The 21,673-nt window shown below is 34.6% G+C and overlaps 2 protein-coding genes across 2 annotated transcripts; both read left to right on the top strand.

Moving 5' to 3' along the window:
• The first annotated feature begins 7,683 nt into the window (after window positions 1-7,683).
• On the top strand, window positions 7,684-15,547 carry LOC149899976 (uncharacterized). The gene is made up of 7 exons (XM_090112980.1): window positions 7,684-8,478; window positions 8,995-9,207; window positions 9,632-9,706; window positions 10,471-10,530; window positions 10,709-10,777; window positions 11,012-11,420; window positions 14,291-15,547. The coding sequence occupies exons 1-7, from the start codon at window positions 8,433-8,435 to the stop codon at window positions 14,424-14,426; spliced, it is 1,008 nt and encodes a 335-aa protein (XP_089969106.1). The 5' UTR covers window positions 7,684-8,432; the 3' UTR covers window positions 14,427-15,547.
• Window positions 15,548-18,528: 2,981 nt separating this feature from the next.
• LOC149899975 (uncharacterized) lies at window positions 18,529-21,597 on the top strand. Its single transcript, XM_090112969.1, has one exon. The coding sequence runs from the start codon at window positions 19,640-19,642 to the stop codon at window positions 21,227-21,229; it is 1,590 nt and encodes a 529-aa protein (XP_089969095.1). The 5' UTR covers window positions 18,529-19,639; the 3' UTR covers window positions 21,230-21,597.
• The last annotated feature ends 76 nt before the right edge of the window (window positions 21,598-21,673 follow it).

Here is a 21,673-nt window from a genome sequence, read left to right as displayed (position 1 = left end):
ATGGAAGCCCTTTCTGTTATAATATCGCTCCTCATGTATGTGTGGTCTTAATATTGCTACATGTGTGCCGTCAATACAACCCAGGACGCCAGGAAATTTAAATTTCTGATAGAACCTGAAAACTTTTTAACTAAGTAATTCTGATAAGGTACAACAGGCAATACAAACAAAACATCAGGGTATATTTAATTTCTCACTTGGCCTTTATAATATTCCTTTCATCACATTGTGTAGGCCATTTAATATATTTGTGGTATATTTTATTGAGTGCCTTTGTCACTTCATTAATTGATCTTGACACAGTAATTTGTGCAACATTATGGAGGGCACTCTGTCCAATCAAAGTTTGATAGGACCCTGATGCATAAAATGCAAGTGCTATTAGAATCTGCAATAAAAAATATAACAAATCAACTATTTCGTGTTTATAGCTACAGAACAATAAATCAATGAAAATCAAATTCAGATTACTAACCTTCATTTCTGCCGATATGCTATCGTTTCGACGCGGTCTGGCCATAAGGGGAATGAGTTCTTCAATTAACCCCCTTACTGAGTCCTTTCCAAGGCGAAACGTTTTTACAAATTCCGCCTCGGAAATATCAATAAAGGGGTTTGTACTAATTCTCGTCAAGCGACGGGCTCGACGACGTCTTTTGCATTCCGCCCGTCTTCTTTCTCTAGCATCCACTGCGGCTAGCTCGAGAATATTTGCTCGTAGTGAATACATTTCTCCACTCAATATTTCACAAAGTACAATACAAACACGATAGATAACAAACTCTTTTCGACAACCGAGCTATTATAAGCAATGACTGCACAATGACGATCCAATGGTAGGTCAATGATCAAAGGAACTGTCAAAATTTTAGCAGATTACCCCATACGTCAGTCATTCATTTGTCATTATGTACGAGATTACCATTCTAAGCCATTTCTTTCAATGGAATGTCAGTGGTTGACCATTGGAAAGTCATAATGACACCATTATAATAGTAGATTACCAAACTTGTCAAAATCAACAATTTTGAAATCAATGATAGACCATTCTGACACTATTGTAATAGCAGACTTGAGGCCCTGTTTTTACACGACTGTCTCAAAAAAGGAGTGTTATGTTTTCAGGGTTCATATATGTGTGTATGTATGTTTGTTTGTTAATATGTATGTGAGTTTATTTATTCCACCGTAACTGTTAAATGCCTGGACAGATTTGTATGTATGTGGTATCGTTGGAATCCTTACATCATCCCGAGTGACACTGGCTATATTTTTTTAAAGAAATCTTTTTGTTGGCAGCATGGCACCAATCACAAATGTAAAAAAAAAAATCTTTTATTATTACAATACGAGTATCAAATTGAAGGCCTTGATGAGCACATTCCAAAAATAATAAAACTTGTCATTAAAATGTATAAATTAAAATTAAATAATTTAATAAAAATTACGACTGCCTGCCTAATACTAACTAAAAAGTAGAAAAACAAGTTGTATACAAAGCGAAATGTCACTCATTTAATAACTGACTAAACAGGTAAATAAAATTATCAATGCAGTCAACTCTCAGATCAAATAGTGTTTCACAAAATGGTCCCCCGACAGCAATGAGAATTTTATTTCTGTTTAGTCAGGGAGTAAACGAGTGACATTTCGCTTTGTATACAACTTGTTTTTTACTTTTTACTTGTTATTAAGCAGTCGTGTTTTTCATTTTTTTAATTATTTTAATTTATTTCAATAACTACTTACATGCTGAAAATAGACTAATGAAAAAGTGAAAAAATGGCAGTTCTACTGTTGCTAAAATTGTGAATAATAATTTATGTTCATACTTAATTTAGATTCCTCTATTTTTTGTTTTAGGTTAAATCCATTGAAAAAACTACTCGAGAAAAGCGACTCATGAACAAGTGCCGAAGAAACTTACGCAAAATTTGCAGCCTACAAAAACGAATTAAAAAGCTGAAAACACAAAAGATTTTGGAGGCTCTCATTGATGATGATGCAGTACAAGAGTTGTCAACTGACCTGACTAGTTCTTTTGCTGTTTTATTACAAGGGCAATTGTTAAATTGCAAGAGAAAAACAAGAGGACGCCGATGGAATTTGCATCAAAAAATTCTCGCTTTAAGGCTATACAAAAGGTCACCTGCCACTTACAGACTACTACGACGTCTGTTTTGTTTACCATGTCAAACAACACTCAAAAACTTGTTAAATAAGCTTCCTTTAAAACCTGGCATCAACAATCATCTTTTTGATGTTGTGAAAGGAATAGCTGTCAATAACAATCCACTAGACAATGAGTACAGTTTGTTGTTTGATGAAATGTCGATCAGAAAAAATTTGAACTACAATTCAAAATCTGATCAAATTGACGGATTTCAAGATCATGGAGGAGACCATGGGCGAGATCCACAAGTAGCAAGTCATGCTCTAGTATTCATGATTTTATGTATCAGGAAAAAAATTAAACAGCCAGTGGCATATTATTTGTCAGGAGATCATGTTACTGCAGACAGATTAATGATCTTGATCAAAGAGGTATGTTATTGTATTGAAATTATTTTTATGTATTTACATGTTTAACATAATATTGTTTTTAAATATCTAGTCAGCTACAGCCAGGAACTGATAAAATTGTATAGTGCTAAAGTTACCGTGGCGTGGTGTTTGTTTATATGTAGGTAGTAAAATATACATAGTTTTTTATGAACTGATCATCATCCAGTAATGCATGCATACTTGTGTATGCACTATGTGTGTGAAATACATTGCATACTTGTTTGCTCAGTGTACGCTATGAAAAGATCCTCTACATATCAATCAATATGGATAAAAATTATTGAATTTTCCTACTAAATATATTATTAACCAACTAAATTTTCTTGTTACAGGTCCTCCATGCTTGTTTTCATGCGGGCATCATAATTGCTGCAACTGTTTGTGATATGGATGGGGTAAATAGAAGAGCACTTACACAACTAGGGGCATCTGTTGAACAACCATATTTTAAATTTGAAGAGCATGAAATTGTTGCTCTATATGATACACCCCATCTTCTCAAATGTTTTAGAAATTTATTTCTAAAATACAACATTAAATGCAGCAGTAATGTTGAATGCAATGGAAGACAAATCGCAGGTAATAATATCTTTAAATTTTATACTTTTCTATGGTATATTACCACCAGGAAATTCTCTTTTTGGAGTTTCATACCTCAAAACGTAAAATTGGAACGCTTAAAGGATCACTTTGATGTCCGTCTGTCCATCTGTCCATCTACGCGTCTGTCTGTCTGTCAAGACCCTTTTTATCTTGTAACATTGAAAAAGTTAGTAGTTGATTTTGACCCACTACTAATGCAGATAAAACTAATATTACTTACGTCTTTTTCAGATATCGCGAAGTGGAATCACATTGAAGAATTTTTTGTATTGGATAACAACAACCCATTTTTCGTGTTTGCGCCTGCCCTAACCAAGAGCCACTTAAGTCCGAATAATAAACAAAAAATGAAAGTGAAATTAGCCGCGCAGGTTTTGAGTCATACAGTGTCCGCTGGAATGTATGCAAAAATTACCCTAGGTATGTTGATATCATATGTTAAAAAATATCAGCTCAAAATCGTCTCCTGCCTATTAATATTCCCATTGCTAGGATTTGACTTTGTGCTTCAAGCTTAAAAATATAGGAGTTCTATAATTTTATTGTCTCATAACTACTTAGTTTTTAACAATACTATCACACAGTCATTTTGATTTTTTCAAAAGTCAGTTGTTTATTGCAATTATAATTATTATTGTTCATAAAAACTCTTTAACATTATTTTCAAATAATATTACTTACATAAAAAATAAAAATGTTTCTATTTTTACAGGAGAGCTGCCAACAGAAGCACTTGCTACAGTCAACCTACTAAACAAAATCGACCAATTGTTTGAGAGCTTAAATGCGGACTCTCCAAGTTTAAAAAGAGGCAAAAAATATTTGAGAAATATTTCAGACCGGAGCCCTCATTTTGCATATTTCAAAGAAATGAAATTATTTTTTAAGAACTGTCAGTTTATTGGTGCAAAGTCGAGGGCTCCGTCACTGGATGGATGGATCCAAACCATGGCGGGAGTAGAAAGAATATGGCGGAATTTAAAGTTAAAATACCCCGAAATTGGGAGTTTATCCACCAGGAGACTGCAACAAGATGCCTTGGAGAATTGTTTTGGGTGTGTCAGGAGTAATTGTGGATCTAATTGCAACCCAACAGTCTCACAATTTGTTGCAGCTTTAAAAACAGGAATCATTTCAAATTTGTCGGCACCAAGCTCAGCAGCAAATTGTGAGACCGATGATGCTATCATTCTTGATAATTTAAATTTATTTTTGACCCACAATGCCAAACCTGACGTAGGCCGTCCATCAGCAGTAAGCAATGAGGCGGATTGTTGCAGTTTATCCATGGATCAAATGGATGAATGGATGGACGAAAATACTGGGGAGATGCAGGCATGCGCCTATGTTTGTGGTTATATAATTAAGAGAATGGAAACAAATTGTGAATCATGCCTACAATCTTTGACCTCCTCTACGGATACTGTGTGCCATTTGTTTTCTATATTTAAAGAATATGAACATGACAAACGATGTCTTAAATATGCAAACATAAAAATGGTTGAATGTGTAGAAAAAAGTGCAACAATCATGTATGATTATTTAAATAAAAATGCACATAAGAGGAATGTCAAAGATTGCATTAGAGAATTACTGCAAAAAAATATTAATTTTGATTTTCTAGACAGATGTAGGGAACATAAAGAACAAAATGTAACAAATATAATAAATGCAATATTTTACATAAGCATTAACAGATTCTGTAATGTACAAAACAGGATGTTTGCTGAAAGTACTGCGCAAGCTAGCCTACAAAAGAAAATAAATATATTAAAGAACAAATGATAATTGTAATGATGGTAATGAAGGTTTGAGGAAAGCGACGATTTTCTCGAAAACTTCTAATGTACCAATTTTGTTGTTCGAGTACTAATTAGAACACTGCATCCTAATTGCGTAACGAATTATCAATCTGAGTTTGAGTTATTTTGTAACAAATTGCTAATACAGTCTTCATATGTTTGAAAAAAATTTAATTCAGCAAAACATATTAGTTTCAATTTGCAGAGTTGTCTAACTAACAAATTTCGTCTTTTATGGATTCGATGTAAATGGATTGTATTGTATTATATTTATAATTTCTCTTTATTAAAGACATCTTACAAATTACAATTAAAGATATAGTAGTAGTATCGTTTAAGTCTTTGGTATTATATCCAAAATCATCATCATCTGCCTAGCCTTTTTCCCAATTATGTTGGGGTTGGCTTCCAGTCGAACCGGATGCAGCTGAATATGTATTATATCCAAAATATATAATCTATATCTATACTAATATTATAAAGAGGCAAAAGTTGTTTGTATGTAGGGGGTAATCTCCGGAAGTAATGAACCGATTTTTTTTTTTCACTGGTAGAAAGTTACATTATTCGTGAGTGCTTTAGGCTATAAATTATAAATATATCATGCATGTTTACCGCCCAACGAAGTGGGCACGGGTCATCTAGTCCTTCATAAACAAGCGACGTGTACTGTGTACTGTAATAACATACTTAAATAAAGTTATATACGTTTAATTCTATGCTTTTATTTAATTTTGTTTTTAAACTTCAAGTAACATGAGCACATTCTAAATAAATTACTGATTCCTATTATTATCGAAAAGTCGCTAATAATATGAATTAATAATTTTGTTTTAGAACGAGCTCTTCCTGATAAACACAATAATAATAACCCCGGCACCACACGCTTGCCGTGTTTGCCAAACAGAAGGGGACGACGCTATACCAGAAAGCAAGACGCAAAGAATTCTATCTCTTTTCTTAGTATAGCGCCGTCTCCTTCTGTTTGGCAAACTTGGCAAGCGTGTGCGGTTAGTCCCGCTATGGTATGGTCCCGGTATGGCACCCTCTTAAAATACCTATCAAAAAGTCCCGCTATGGTACCCTTCAGTTTTTGGTACTGTTGTAAAGAAAAGTTATACAATGCGTTAAGAAAAAAATAGTATTAATAAAAAATATCTTTTCTTAACTATTATAGTTAAGCAAGATAATATTTATTAATACTATTTTTTAAACAAATCACGCTCGGTAATTGTCGTTTCACTTCAGGTAGTTACCTGACCAACCGGTTTTTTCGTAAAACAATAGAGACGAGCCCTTCCTCGAATTCGTATCTAGCTCTTCCCTATTGTTTTTATGAAAATAGAGAGAGACAGTATTATCCCGGGTTTAGTTTGCTATTTGCAGGATAGCTTGTTAGTTTATCTATTGCAATGTCTGGGTCAAGTAGTGCACGTGGTGTAAATTTAATAATTATTGACAGTCGACGCGGTGGAAAAACTTTATTACGTGCCGGACATAAATATATTAAACGCAGAGAAAATAAAAATTCAAGTACTTGGCATTGTGTAAATAGGAGAAATAGTATTAAATGTAGTGGATATATAACTATTGACAATACCAATAATACAATAATTAAAGATTATAAACACAGTGATCAGTGCGTGCCACATTTTGAAGACAATGAAGTTCAAATGGCTATAAGTGAGTGCAAAAAAGAAGTAAATTCAAATTACGGATCAGTACAGAAAATTTTCGAAAAACACATGGGTAACTTAAAAGACAAAGGGTTACACCTTACAGGAAATGTTCCTGACTATAAAAAATTAAAAACAGTATTATACAGACACCGAAATAAGTCGTTGAACGTACCAAAAACACAATTTAAGAATGTGGAAGAAATTATAATACCAGAAGAATTTAATAAGTATGTATTGGCTGATTATTGTAATGAAGACTGTAATCGAATAATTATTGGTGCCGGGGAAGAAATTAAAATCACCAAAAACATTTTCAAATTTCGCGCTATGCCTAAGTTGCCAAAGGGTCCCCCTGGCGGCGCTAGTAGTCATACTTTTAAACTATCATTTTTGTATGAAGATGACGTTCTTCTCCGCTAGGAGTAATAGTGTTCTGTGATCTTAAAATCGTAGCAGGACGACGCGACGCCTCGCTGCGCAGCGAGATGCCGCGAGGCGCAGCGGAACGTATCTACTAGCCGCAGGCGCCGCGCGGCCCCGCCCGCGCCCTCCCGCAGTCTACCACTGGCAAGCGCACGAGAACGACGTATATTTGGCGGGTGCGTGCATTATGGAGATCGAGGAGAAGTTAATTTTTTTTTGTGCAGCGCTACGAGTGTTTGTATAATGTATCGTCAAAACACTATAGTGACAGAAATGCTAAAAATAATACATGGGACAAAATTAGTGAACAATTGGGTTTATCGGGTAAGTAACTTTGTAAATATTACTTAATCGATTTTAATAAAACGAAAGTTATGGAAACTTGTAGAGGAACGACGCGTCCACCTAGGAGAGAGCGTGGTCAAACACGTTCTAGGCAGGGGTTTCAAACAGCAAGGGTTGAAAATAAACGACGAACCGGAGGTGCAAAAACTACTATTAAAATCGATGAAATGATAAAGTCTACGTTGCATCCAAGAGCGAAGTTAGGTGATGACCTGACTCTGCTCGGTGAAAATCACAATCTAAAGTCTATAACGCTTACTCAGGCTGTGCAATCTTAGAACATTTTACCGTGCAACTGGGCGAAAGTAATGATACCAAATTGAAAGAGCACCGTCATCTAGTGACAAGTCCTACAGTGAATGCCTTTTTAATTTTGTTGTATTATAAAACCATGTATTTCCGGTTTGTAGATACAGATGGCGCTTGTTGCTGTTAGCCGACTAAGTTGAAAGTACGGTTTTAGTTCATTACAGCTGTAGTGACGAAGTGACCATTTTATTCTTGAATCATTATAATCCGTATGGTGGATGCTAAATGTTACCATTCAAAAAAAAAAAAAATTTTAGTAGTTTTATGTTATCATCATTGTATATATTTTGAGATATAGTTTAAACAAATAAATTATAAAAACTGCCATAATTTTAATTTAATTTAAAACAGTAAAAACTTGATCTAAATAATTAACAAAATTCGCGTCGTAGTAGTTATTTTGTACTTTTTACTTGCAGTAATGAAACAAGCTGTCAACAATCAATGGCGGTCTGTCTGTCGTTAGTGCCGGTTGTTTTTGTTGATAAATTCATCAATTTATAACCTAGTGCTTCTCCGAATCTCCGTAATTCTTCAAGTTGAGCCACTGCTCCTTGGGTTTACGTCGAGTGTTTTCATCAAACTAGTGCTTCTCCGTGAATTCGTTGAGTTGAGCCCTTGCTCCTCACGATTAGCGTCGAGTGTTTGTTCTAGTATTTTTCGAGATAGAGACTCTGAGACTATAGTGCTTCTAAGTGACATTACCATGTCTAGTAAACGTTGTTGTGTTCCTCAGTGTGTGGAAGTCGAAGGTACGTAACCAGACTGTTTCAAACCTGATACCAAACCAGTTCATACGCCCTGTCTTTGCACTGGTGCAATTTGAAAGTAAAACATGGCCTTTTGAAAGTAATGCGCGTACAGACAGGCTTATTTCAATACTCAATACATTTATTGCATTCCACAATGTGAACATGAGGTGTGGCCCTGACGAGCATAACAACCCACTGACCAAGGGCTCTTATAAATATTTGTTTCAAGCTCATGTATTATTATTTTTGCATTACATGAGCTTGAAACTTCTCTGGACGTCATTATTTTTTATTAAGAAAGGGGGTTTATTAAGAAAGTGGGGTATGTACATAGAAATATGCCTGCAACATAATATAATGAAAAGTACACAAATAGTCTCTATGCATTTAAACTGTCTTAAAGATAAATATAATGGAGAAGATGCTCTTAAAAATAATAATTGAAGTAATTCTATATCATAGGTCTGTCACAAGTTTTTTTTCTATAAATGTAATGCTTAAACTCCTTTTTTGCAGGCTCTTACAGAGTTCTTCATTGGTTTCCAAACCCTGATAAGGACATTGCTCGTTTCCGAACATGGGTTCATGCTATTGGAGGAGAAATTTTGAGTCTGAGCAATGAAAATATTTATAAACTTCGTCGAGTTTGTCATGCTCATTTCGAAGAGAAATATTGTTGCCGTTACAACAAAATTTCTAACATAGCTGTTCCAACATTACATATGCCAGGTTGGTAAACTATGTAGCTATATAATTGTCTATTAAATCTATAGTAGCTAAGTATATATTTTAGTAGCTATAGGCTTTTAATGTGTCATAATAATTATGGCACCTTATGTTATTGTCATAATATAACATTAAATTGAAAATAAATGTTGCATGTATTGTATCTAGTAAAACATTACTATAATTTAGAAAGTTTCATCAGAATTAACCTGTTCATTTCAGGAAATTTGAATTAGAATTTGGAATGGAAGATAATATTTATTACCCTTAGGATTTAGAGATATTATTCAGTTTGTTCTTGAATTAATTCAATGTGTTATTCAACATTATTTTTTACAACAGAGAGGTTGTTTCTTTCGTTTCTACACTTTGGTAGAAACAAAACGAGATTTTGAACTTATTAAAATTGTCTATATTATTTTTGCAGGACCTTTATCAAAATTTATCTGCACTGATAGAAAACCATTGAGGGAAGTTGAAAATTTACCTTCTACTTCAAAAGGTCAGTACCTACACCTAAACTTCACATAAAGGTGCTAACACAGCAGTTGTGTAATGAAAATGAAACATTCTATAATCTTATAGAATGTTTCATAACACTTGTTGTCTGAAAGTTTCAAGTTGTTTTGTGAGAAAATCTTCAAAAGTATGTAAATTGTAACAAAATATTGTCATGTTACACAATGTTTTATAACATTATAACTGATGTGTCAACACTTCAAGAAGATTTAAGGAGATAATGTTACTTAGCATGTCTATTTTACACTTGTAATTTGACCAGAACTGCTACAGTGACTGAAATAATGCTCAGCCAAAGTAATACTATGTATTCGTAAGTGCATATATTATTTTTGCATGTTTTGTTTTACTATAACCTCTACAACTTTTAACCCAGCTGGTAATAACTTGGTTTAAGCCCATGCTATCAGTTCCTGGCTACCTAGTTAGCCAAGCAAAAGCAATACATGCAAAAAAATATGTATTTCTTAGCCATACACTTCAATTTTGATTTAAAGTAACTATCTGAATAAGTTTTTCTATAAATTGGCATTTAAAGGATAAATGCCTGTTATATATATATCGGTCCCTACACACAAACTGACAGAAAAGTTGATGTTTACAGGAAAGCATTTTTAATTTTCAAACTGCTCTAAGAATTATTTTAAGAGCAGATATATATTTAATTTAATGCAAATTTATTTCATGCAACAGCAAGCAGCAACATAAAATTCATTTATAACAATTTTCCTATTGTGTTTGTTTCAGGACCACTATCACTTCAAGATTCCCAAAAACCATTAAAAGAAAATGAAGCACCAGCACCAGGTTGGTATCTAAATATAATCCAAATTTTTCTTACTATTTAGCTAATTGCAAATTTTAGGTTTTACTATACATATAACAGTTCAGCAGCAAAAACACATTATGCAAAAATATTATAAAAGTACATAATTATATAGTTTTAAAACTATAAACTTACTTAATTATAACTTTCGTTTTCCAGCTACTGTTGAACCTGATACAGTTGTTGAGAATCTTGAAATACAAGAATACAAATTGGAGGATAAATATGGTGAGTGGCCCTTACTTAAATTTTAAAGAAAAAAGAAATAGAAACCTAAAGATAGAGTACTATGTTCATTTCCACTGCCTTTATCTTTCACTCTACAACTCTTAATGGTTGAAGCCATGGGGCACAGCAGTGTTTATACATTTGATCTGCTGGACAGTACTTCTGTTTAAATAATTTCTTTAATATAATAATAGCTAAGGTAGCATGTTTTTAAAAGCTTAATTTTATTTGCAGGTCCAAACACTGCTAAAAAAGTAGTGACTCATAAGAAAATGACCAAAAATGAGCGATCCTTATACCAAAAATTGGTAAACATTAGGATTAAGTTATCGAAGTGTCGGAACAGAGCACAGAAACAATCCCTGCAATTAAAAGCAGCCAAAAATTTTATGAAGAATAGCAACTTTATAGCTACTATTAACAATATGCCAAGTGCTGCTAAACTTTTAACCATGTTGCAGTTTAGAGAGTCTAAAAAGAAAGAACAAGGCAGAAGATTTTCTACTGAAGAAAAAATATTGGCTTTGGCAATGCTGAAGCAAAGCCCCAAAGGCTATCGATTTCTGCGAAGAATGTTGGTTTTGCCTTCACAGCAAATACTAAATACATTTTTGAACCAAGCCAATATAAAGCCTGGTATCAATAATAATATATTTGAACAGCTGAAAAAAAGAGCAAATAAAATGAAACCAGCAGACAGACTCTGCATACTAATGTTCGATGAAATGTCTCTGAAGCCTAATTTAACTTATAATGAGAGAAAAGATTTGGTGATAGGTTTTGTGAACAATGGACGCGAGACAAAACAAGAATTCGCAGACCATGCACAGGTTTTTATGATCAGGGGTCTGATAAGAAAGTATAAGCAACCTGTTGCTTATACATTTGCACAGGCGGCCACTAAAGGCCCAGAGCTGGCTTTACAAATCAAAACGATCATACAAAATCTACAAGAAACTGGGTTCAACGTAGTGGCTACAGTGTGTGACCAAGGCACTAATAATAGACATGCCTTAAATATTCTTTTACATGAAAGCAGGGTACATATGCTGAGAAGTGGAAAAGAAGTCAGAGAAGAAACAAAAATAATTATAATTAATGATAAAAAAATTGTTCCACTGTATGATCCCCCGCATTTATTAAAAGGAATAAGGAACAACCTATTACAGAAAAATTTAAGGTATAAAACAGATAAAGAAAAGACGGCTAAGTGGGATCACATTATAAAACTACATCAAGAAAATCCTGCATATAAAGGAATACGATTAGTGCCTAAGTTAACTGATAGCCACGTTGATCCGACTAGGACGAAGATGAAAGTGAAATACGCCAGTCAAGTGTTCAGTAGATCTGTCTCTTCTACTATGGGATACCTTGCAGGTAAGATCAAGAGATGTTTTTTTTGTAATGGCCAACTAAACTTAGTGCAACAATATTAGATTAAATATCTGCCGGAATTTAAATATTTCCATTATATTTCAAAATATTGGTTATTGCAATTACCTGGGTTCAGTTACTCTTTAAATTAAAATGTAGGTTTAATGGTACACCACTATGCAAACACATATCCCAAAGCATACACATAACATGTACATTAGGTGCACAGACATTTTAAAGCATAAATGATCTAAATTCTAATATTGAATTGTTATTGTTTTACAGATAACGGAATCCTTCCAGACGAATGTAAGGAGACTGCAGATGTACTACTTTTTTTTGATAATCTTTTTGACTCTGTGAATGGCAGCTTTGTCAAAAATAGGTATGCAAAACCACTCCTAGGACCTGTAACACCCAATTCCAAACATCACGAATTTTGGAGAGAAGCAAAAAAAGTTTTAAAATCCATGAAATTTATCACAGATGAAAACAAAATTGCTAATGTACCTACCATTAATAATTGGGTATGGACACTGGAAGGCATAGAAACATTAGTTAAAATGTTAGCCATTGACTACAATGTTACATCTATATGGATGCGGCACCTAAACCAAGACCCAATCGAAAATTTCTTTGGGGCTATAAGAAGCCATGGGTGCCGTAACACAAATCCAACACCTGAAAGATTTCAATCAGCATTAACAACGTTATTAGTCAATAACCTATCCAGTGTCCATGCCCCTGGAGCAAATTGTGAAGAAGATCAATGCAATGCACTACATGCCCTCATCGTTACTAAAAATAAGGAACCTACGACTACTGGTGATATGTCTTTAGACATTGTTAACGAGATTACCCTTACACCTTTAGAGGAAAAAAGTCAGCCCCAAATAATGGGGCCTCTACAGTATGTATCGGGATATTTTTTAAAAAAGACGAAAAATAAAATATTTAGGTCTTGTGAGGTTTGTAAGGGTAATAATCTCTATAGTGAAATTGAAAATGATTTTATACAAAGAAAAGAATTTGCCAATCGTCGTTGGCTTTCCACCCCAAGCCCAGCATTTTTGGAATCAATATCCAACATGCAAGATATAATAAATACAATAATATCTACTAATTTAAAACAAAAATTTCTAAGGGAAAATATAAAAACGATAATTCTTTTATTTTTAGACTTTAATTTTATGACATGCTCTGAACACAAAGAAAAATTAATAGACTTTTTAATTAATTTAGTTAGTCGATTTTTTTTATTTACATATTGTAAAAATATAAATAAAATTTTAACGGGCAAAAAAAATATAGACAGCGATGAGGATGCAATGCAGTGCAAAGCACAAAAATATTTTAAAAGATGTTTTAAGAGGAAAATTTGACATTATTATAATAATGCATTGTACCAACAATGTAATGCAATTATTAGAATAATGTCAAAGGAGGGTGCTCAAAAAAAAATCAACTTTGGCAGAAACGAATTGTACTATAGATTAATAATAATATTGTGTAATAAAATAATAACCGGGTATGATCGTGATTCCTGGCAAACATATAAAAATTTCCAATTTTGTTATCCAGTTGTCCATAAAAAAAGTATTTCGTAGTAGTAGTATGTTTCCCTATTATTCAAAGAACTTTCCTAATTCCTTTTTTTTATTTTGAAGGGGTATACTTTTCTTAATAAACAGGTCAGAAAAAAGAAATTCAACATCGGTCCAGGCGTATTTGAGAAATGACCCAATGCCTCCAAAAAAAAAGGATATTTTTTAATAATGAGACCACCTGGAAAGTATACCCTTTCAGACAAAACGAATTTTCCTCATCAGTCCAGGCGTCTTTGAGAAATCGGGGAACATACTACTTTTAAAATAGACAACAAAATTGCATTTTTTTATGTTTGCCAGTAAGGATCACGATCGTAACCGGTTATTATTTTATCACACTACATTATTGTTAATTTGAAATACAACTCCTTTCTGCCGAAGCTGGGTTTTTTTTTCAATGATGCGTGAGCATTCTCCTTTCTGGTTATGTATTAGAAAATCTAATTTTATGGCTGGTTTTACAGTGTGCTGACGGTCTGCGTTGACAAGTCAATATGTATGGTAGCTTATGAAGCGCTTTAGTTAAAGCTATGGCACATGAACACTTGAACAGGTTGGCGAGTAGTAATGTAGATTTTGTAATGGTACGGATCTCCCTCGTATCAACCTCAAGTGAACTTACCAATTTTGAACACAACTCTTTGTTTTCCTTCGCTAGTGTGTAAACGGCCAGTATATGTAATAAAAAACATAATTAAGGTACCTTTCAAGCAAACGCATTACCATCTGTTCGCATCCCATGAGTTGCTTCAATTTCCGTATCATCGACAAAGTCCACTTGGAGTTAATTCAGTTGATATGAGGGGGATTTGTACTAGATCATCTCCATGGTCGAGATAACCACTCGCCATCCGGTGGCCTCTCCGACATACATGTATAGAGCTATGGCTTTGAATATTTGAGAATGACATCGATCGGTCGCCAGCGCTGAGCGTACTGGCTTGTCACTGTGGACCATCAGCATGACTCTAAAACCAGCCTAAATAGTCCAATCAACGGGGCTTAAGTTACCAAAACCCTCCCGCCTATGTAATTTGGCATTGATAAAATTAGGGGATATTATTACCATTTCTTTATTAGTTGTTAGTTATTTTTTAAGTTGTTTGTTACTGATTGTTGAAAAATCCTCACAGTGATTCGTATATAATTATACTTTCTGTATAATTATATACGAATGTACTACCTACTTAGTATAGTTATTTATATGAATCCAACTCTTTTAAATTGTAGACAATGAAATTCTAATTTCACTTTCACGCTGTAACTTCTACTGAACTATCAGTCTTATTTTATATAAAAGAGAATTATCAAGAATGCATTAATAATAAACAAAGCTATGTAATCAGGATATTAAAATACAATTAATAACAATAATTAGCAGACCTTATTGTTCAGTAAAAGTAATAACGCATAAATGAAATTTGGAAGTTTCTCTGAAATCGAAAAATTGTGAGATTCCTTTCGAAATGATACATTCGTACATAATTTAAACAGAACGTGTTTCAGTGTGATCTTTTTTTACTACTAACTTCTTGTAATCTGCACCTAATTTCATCATAAATGCTAAATTTCAAAGGTGGGAGAATTTTTCGGAGTCTTAATTAATATTCTATGATGAGTTGACATAGGACGCTAGTATTCGTCCCATGTCAACTTATCATTCTAAGTTAAGTTGGCAAGATAAAACATAAGATTAATGTATGACCAAAATTGTATCCAAAATTTTTAATTAGTTTTAATCATGTAACTGTTTGTGGTGAGAAATAAACTATTTTGATTATCATAATATATGGTTTTATTTTCTGCATCCTAATTTGAATACAGTTGAGTTTTGTTAATTTATTTATTAATCCGTTAGGTAATTTACTCAGTCAATTTAGTAAACGTATTCTCCATTGACTATGAGTAAATTACGGGATTAATAAATAAATTAACAAAACTTAGTACAAACAAGGCTCAAAGCAGGAATGATAGTAGATCTATAGTTATATACATCGCAGGAAAGTTGCAAGTTTGTAGATACAGATGGCGCTGTCAATCACTTTCCTCCTGAACCCGCCGAGTAAAGCCTCTATACCTATATATATAAAAGTACTCTGTGCGCTTACTATTACAACACGAGGAATTGGTTTTGGTTTGTGTCACCTTAACTTCATTGCTGTGTCTTACCACGAAATTGTGGTGCCAAGTGTTTACGCGTAATATCGCGTGTTTTTAGCTGCATTAGAAGCAAAGTTGCAAAGTTTAAAGACTTCTTACCCGCTGCCGGCCCGAGACACTGATTTAGTGTATAATTATCAAGTCATGCAGATCTGCTGCATGTTGTGCAGACAGTAACAATTGCTCCGGAACCGATAAAACAATTAATTAACGCAGTCGGCATTATCAGTTATGATGAAGGGGTTTATATCCCAGCCGTATCTAGGGTTGAACACGATGATAGGGGTCGTTTCATCCCACAAGCGCAGAATGTAATGTTCTCGTCTTTGAGGCGGACAGTTGAAGCGCTAGCGAATCCTGCTACGTACGCTACGTAGGCTGTAGATAAACGTATCTACAACTTATGTCAATCTCATACATTCGTAGTCTATTCTATTGAACGCTACGCTAACAGAAAGCCACTTGACTAGGGGGGCAGAGCGGTACAGGCGCCGTTTTATTGAGAATAATCCTATTCCGGGTGTTATCTGGCATAATCATTTATTACAGAATGCAGATGGAATAATTCCTGCTAATTATACAACTGACAACTTGCGAGATGATATCGCACTGTTAAGTCCTTATTTAAATAAGTAGCAAAAGCATATACCTAAAATGGTTGATGGTACTCTAGATTTTAAGAGTACCGGAAAATTGTCATCATTTATTTGTAACAAAATGTCAGGTCTCCGCATACCACCACGTGAACCAGGGGAACAGTTGCAGGACTACTACCGACGTGCATATCCTATGGGGAATATAAAAGATTTATAATACTAACACTAGGATAAGATTTTACTAATATGGGCTATGTGGCCAATCAATGAATTTTATTTATTAATAATTTATTTTACTTCCTCCTGATCCGGAGGGAGTATTTTTTAAGACATATATGCATCTCTTGCGGTCTTCCATCGTTGCTGCACATTTTTTCCTGAAACAATAAAAAATAAGAAAAAGGAGTAAATTTAATCAATTTAATACATATTATTACACTTTACAGATTCCTTGCGACTGGCATGGCAAACTAGACTTGGCAAAATCGTTACAGAAGTGTGTACAAAAATTTGGGATGTTCTACACGACGAAACTTTAAGACTGCCTTCGTCACATGAAGATTGGCTGAGAATCGCTGAGGGTTTCGAATCACGAGCAAATTTTCTGAATTGTGTTGGAGCGATAGATGGCAAGCACGTCCGTATTATTTGCCTTGCATTCAGTGGAAGTTTATTCAGTAATTATAAAAAATATTATTCAATCGTTCTGTTGGCTATGTGGGACGCTAATTAATGCGGGTGCTTTAGGAGCAAACAGCTCAAAGTGAATATATTAATATTTAAATAGCCAAAACACAAAATAAAAACCCAAACACGTGTGACAGAAATCACGTGCATGTTCAACTGCATATTACCAAAAGAGCAAAGCTTATTTGCCGTTTGGTCGAACGATAAGAAGAGATAAAATATTCTGTACAGAAAATGAGGTAGAATCTTTCGGCTTTCTATATGAACCAGAATTGGTGGATCCCCGCTATCCGAGAGGAATGAAGATAAGGAATGCTCCATACATTGAAGATGCAATATTATGCAAAGAGAAAATGAAAGAAAAAATTTACCCCCAATTAAACGTGGAGATTATGGAAACTATAATTGAAGAAATAGTAGAAGATGACGACTTGTTCGCGGTATTTAGATTTTAAAGATTTGTGAACTAGGGCCCGTCCATAAATAAAACCCCTTCCTCCAACTTAGCACAGGTTATCATATTCCTGTGAGTGATAATCCACACCCCCCTTAAGGTGTGGCGAAATTTATGCAAATCCTCGGAATCGAATACTTAAATAAATAATCATTTCAGTATTTAAATGTTGAAAAAAATTTTCAACCATTTATGAAGCATTTTAATTATTTTAAATCCGTTTCTATTATGTTGTGCATGTTGTATTATCCTGAAATTAATTTCCAACATTGAAATGTACGACATTATGTTGGAGGATAGTGGAAAACAAATTTTATATACATATTAAAGAGACGCTCGGAAGAAGCTATGGTTAATAATTACAATTCAGCACTACTATTTGGGGTGTTAATATTGACATACAACCTGTGTTTTCAGCTCTTGGCGTTGCGTATTAAATCGCTAAATATATCGCGAAATCGGAACCAACGAAGCTGCAAGCCGCAATAGCAGAAGCTCTTTGTAGAGTTAGAGAAAGGGGAGGAAATTTTGGCCGGCAGATATTTGCTGTTCAGAATTGTTTGCTGAACCATCGTCAAGTGTCAGCGCCGGAGTGTGCGTACAGGCTGTGCCACCTGAAGTTACGCGACAGCTCCAAGAATTCAACATTCGTTAACACATGCAAGCCTGAGCTCAGGTACAGAATGTTACGTTTTGATTCGGATACAGTTGAGCCTTGCAGAAATATTTTCGAACGATATGAAAGTCGACCACGGAACTTAGAAGAATTGAGTCTCGGTGAGTTCGCTGTCAAATATGAGCCGATAAGTTCTATTACTTATCAAGACGATGATGATGGAGATGCTGATGCTTATGAGCAAGAAACTGAAAACCAAGGACCAATAATATATTTGCTGAATAGAATGGGTAGAATGAAGAAACGATCACGGCCAGCAGTTCTGCGAACTCGATATTACACCGCTGACTCGGACCCTGAAGCGTATTATTACAGTTTGCTAGTTACGAATTGCCCTTTCCGTAGTGAAAGTGAGTAGACTACAGGCCCATATTCTACAGATCACGAGATGGCGCCACGTGCAAAATATATGAGTGACAACTCTATCTCCTCTATATACAAAGTACTCTGTGCGCCGAATCACGCCAGATCATGAGCGTCGGCGAGACGGGACGCACATATTAACAAACAAGGGAGTTTTTTCTTTGTCCATTCCGAGACAAATGTAATTGGACGATAATTTTGGATGTCAGTTTTTATTCCTTTTTTGAGTAAAGACTTTATTACTGATAGTTTTAAAGATTCCGGAAACACACCTAAGAAATATGGAGATGCAGTTCTACTAGCTGACAGTGGATATATGAACCGTTCATATATCATGATGCCCAAAGATTCGGAAAATAATAATGGTTCCGACAAATAAATAAATCTCCAGCTATCTCTATCCGACTTTTATTCTAATTTACCAGCGTTATAATAATATACCGACAAAAAAATTCAAAGCATACCGAATAAAATACCTAAATTTTGCTGACACCTATGAACACAATCAAATTACATTTCTACTTAAAAATATATTAAACTTCGAATAACAAAACTAAACTTCTGAATAAAATACTGAACCTCCGACGAGATTACTGGGTTACTGACAACAGAGGTCATGTCAAAATAATCATTCTTTTACGAATTTTATGAGTTATTTAATTTTCTAGTGTTGGTTACCAAATATATTTTTTAACTCTCAACATTGATGAAAATACCGAAACTGGTCGGACCGCGCGAACGGCGTTTGGGTCGCGTTTGGGTGTTTTCGCGTACGTTCGGCGTGACGTCGGAAGTTTCGAGCGCAGTGCGCTTGCAACGACAGCTCGCCGCGTGTTTCGTTTGTTTGTTTACATAAATAATTATAATATTTGTATTCGTTTGTTTGTTTACATAAATAATTATAATATTTGTATTTGTAGTTGAAACTAAGGACACTGAAGTATGGATGAGGTACCTGTGTACCGTTCTGACTCTGATGAGGAAGAAGTGGGAGCTGAACCGTCAGTACCGGCGAAGAAGAGCCGTCATATTAAAAGTTGGGTGTTAATCAAACGGTGCAGTGAACAAGAAGCAGAAGAATTTGTGAATGATGAAAAGACTTGGTCAAGAAATTATACGCGGGATAGTGAAGAAGGCCAAAAACGGTTCTATCGTTGTAATAAAGTAAAATCCAAAGGGCCACAGTGTGATTGTGCCTTGTATTTATTGTTTGTGAACGATTGCGAAGATGTTCTTATTTTTAAGACTACTTCAGAGCACAACCATGACCAGATTGGTACGCGAAGTGATTACGGAATTTCGGAAAATGTTAAAAGAGAAATAAATAAGCTGTTTGATTTACGTCTAAAGCCAAAAGCTATATTAGAGGCTCTGAACAAGATTGAAGGGATAAAGATCCCTTCTAAAAGGCAACTTAATAACTACTTATATGACAGAAGGCGCGAAAAGTATGGAAGAGCTACAATTTACTTAGGTGAACTTGAAAAGTGGATTTTCGATCGAACAACTATTCCCGATGATGAAAATGAAGTTTTTGTGTTTAGCTATTACGTGCTAGAAGATAAAGTACCAACTTTTCGTCTTGCATTGTCAACAAAAAAATTACTCAACATTGTTTGTTCCACTGACGTACTTCACATAGACGCCACCTACAAACTCATATGGCAAGGGTTCCCTGTTTTAGTTCTTGGTACCACTGACAAGAACCGCAAGTTTCATCCGCTTTGCCTTGGTATCTCCACAAATGAACGTCAAGAAGATTTCCAAATGATTTTTGGTGGCCTCAAAGAAAAGGCACTAAGTTTATTTGATCACATATTGGAACCTAGAGTTTTAGTTTGTGACGCTGCTCAGGCTATAATAAATGCTTTCATAGAAGTTTTTGGTAATGCACCTGTTGTTCGTATGTGCTGGGCTCACGCGAAGAAAAATATGCAACAGAAAGTTCAGAAAACCGTCCACAAAACAAAACAGAAAGAAATCATACAGGACATAGACACGCTACATAATGCTACATCATATGAAGTATTTAATGCTGCGTCACAAGCATTTGTTGAGAAATGGCAGACTCAAACCGAGTTTGTTAACTACTTCCAAGAAGAATGGTTAAAAAAGCATCCGAATTGGTTTTTAGGTGCAGCGCCGTGTTCACCTGTCACAAATAATGCGTTAGAAGCTTTTAATCGGAATATTAAAGACCACAACACCTTACGTGAACGTTTTCCGCTTTCACAATTCTTGGCCATTGCGACTGAGATGGTTGGTCAATGGTCTATACATAGCTGCAAAGAATCTTTACCTGAAGAACCTACTATTGAGCTAAAGGATTGGACTGATGGTTATTGCTGGGCAAAAAAAGATTTAAAGATAAAGATTTTATCATCCAACACAGCATACACAGAATACTTGATCCCAAGTAGCCAAGTAGGAGACGTAAATTACGGCGAACAGTGGTTAAACTTCGATGATTACAAGAGGAAACATTTTGCTTTCTGGAAAGTCAAGGTCCCAAAAATGGAACTGAAAATGTAAATTGGAAAAAAGGATCCTGCACTTGCCCGCAGTTTTATAAAAAATACATTTGTAAACACCTTCTTGGGCTCGCTATCAGATTGAAACTCGCGACTCCGCCTTTGGAAGCGAAAGCATTACCTATAGGACAAAAAAGAAAACGGGGTCGTCCTACTAAATCCAGACCTGCTCTTATAATTCAATGAATTCTTATAACGCGAAATATTATTAAGATTAGGTACTACTTACCTACCTCTTTATCTTAGGTCATAAGAAGAAATGATGACATTTTCTACTACTGATTAAAGAATATTTAAGATATAATAAACTGAATTTTATTTTATTCTTTGCTCCCTGTACCTGTAGTAACTAGAATTCATGATTATAGTAAGTACATTTTTGTATTTTTAATAACTTTCTGGACAAGCGCCAACAATAGAAATTTAAGTATAACATTGTAGTAAA

The sequence above is a fragment of the Colias eurytheme genome, chromosome 19 (assembly GCF_061535395.1).
Source record: "Colias eurytheme isolate Ceu_HAF_F1 chromosome 19, ilColEury1 Martin Lab GWU primary, whole genome shotgun sequence".
Lineage (NCBI taxonomy): Eukaryota > Metazoa > Arthropoda > Insecta > Lepidoptera > Pieridae > Colias > Colias eurytheme.
Note: the sequence above shows the minus strand (reverse complement) of the source record. Positions and strands in the feature narration are given on the sequence as shown.

Excerpts from the sequence above, each read along its gene's own strand:
- LOC149899976 (XM_090112980.1), top strand. The coding sequence starts at position 8,433 with ATGTCTAGTAAACGTTGTTGTGTTCCTCAGTGTGTGGAAGTCGAAG. Across the intron at positions 8,479-8,994 it reads TCAGTGTGTGGAAGTCGAAG|GCTCTTACAGAGTTCTTCAT; the intron begins GTACGTAACCAG and ends CCTTTTTTGCAG. Across the intron at positions 9,208-9,631 it reads TCCAACATTACATATGCCAG|GACCTTTATCAAAATTTATC; the intron begins GTTGGTAAACTA and ends TTATTTTTGCAG.
- LOC149899975 (XM_090112969.1), top strand. The coding sequence starts at position 19,640 with ATGGATGAGGTACCTGTGTACCGTTCTGACTCTGATGAGGAAGAAGTG.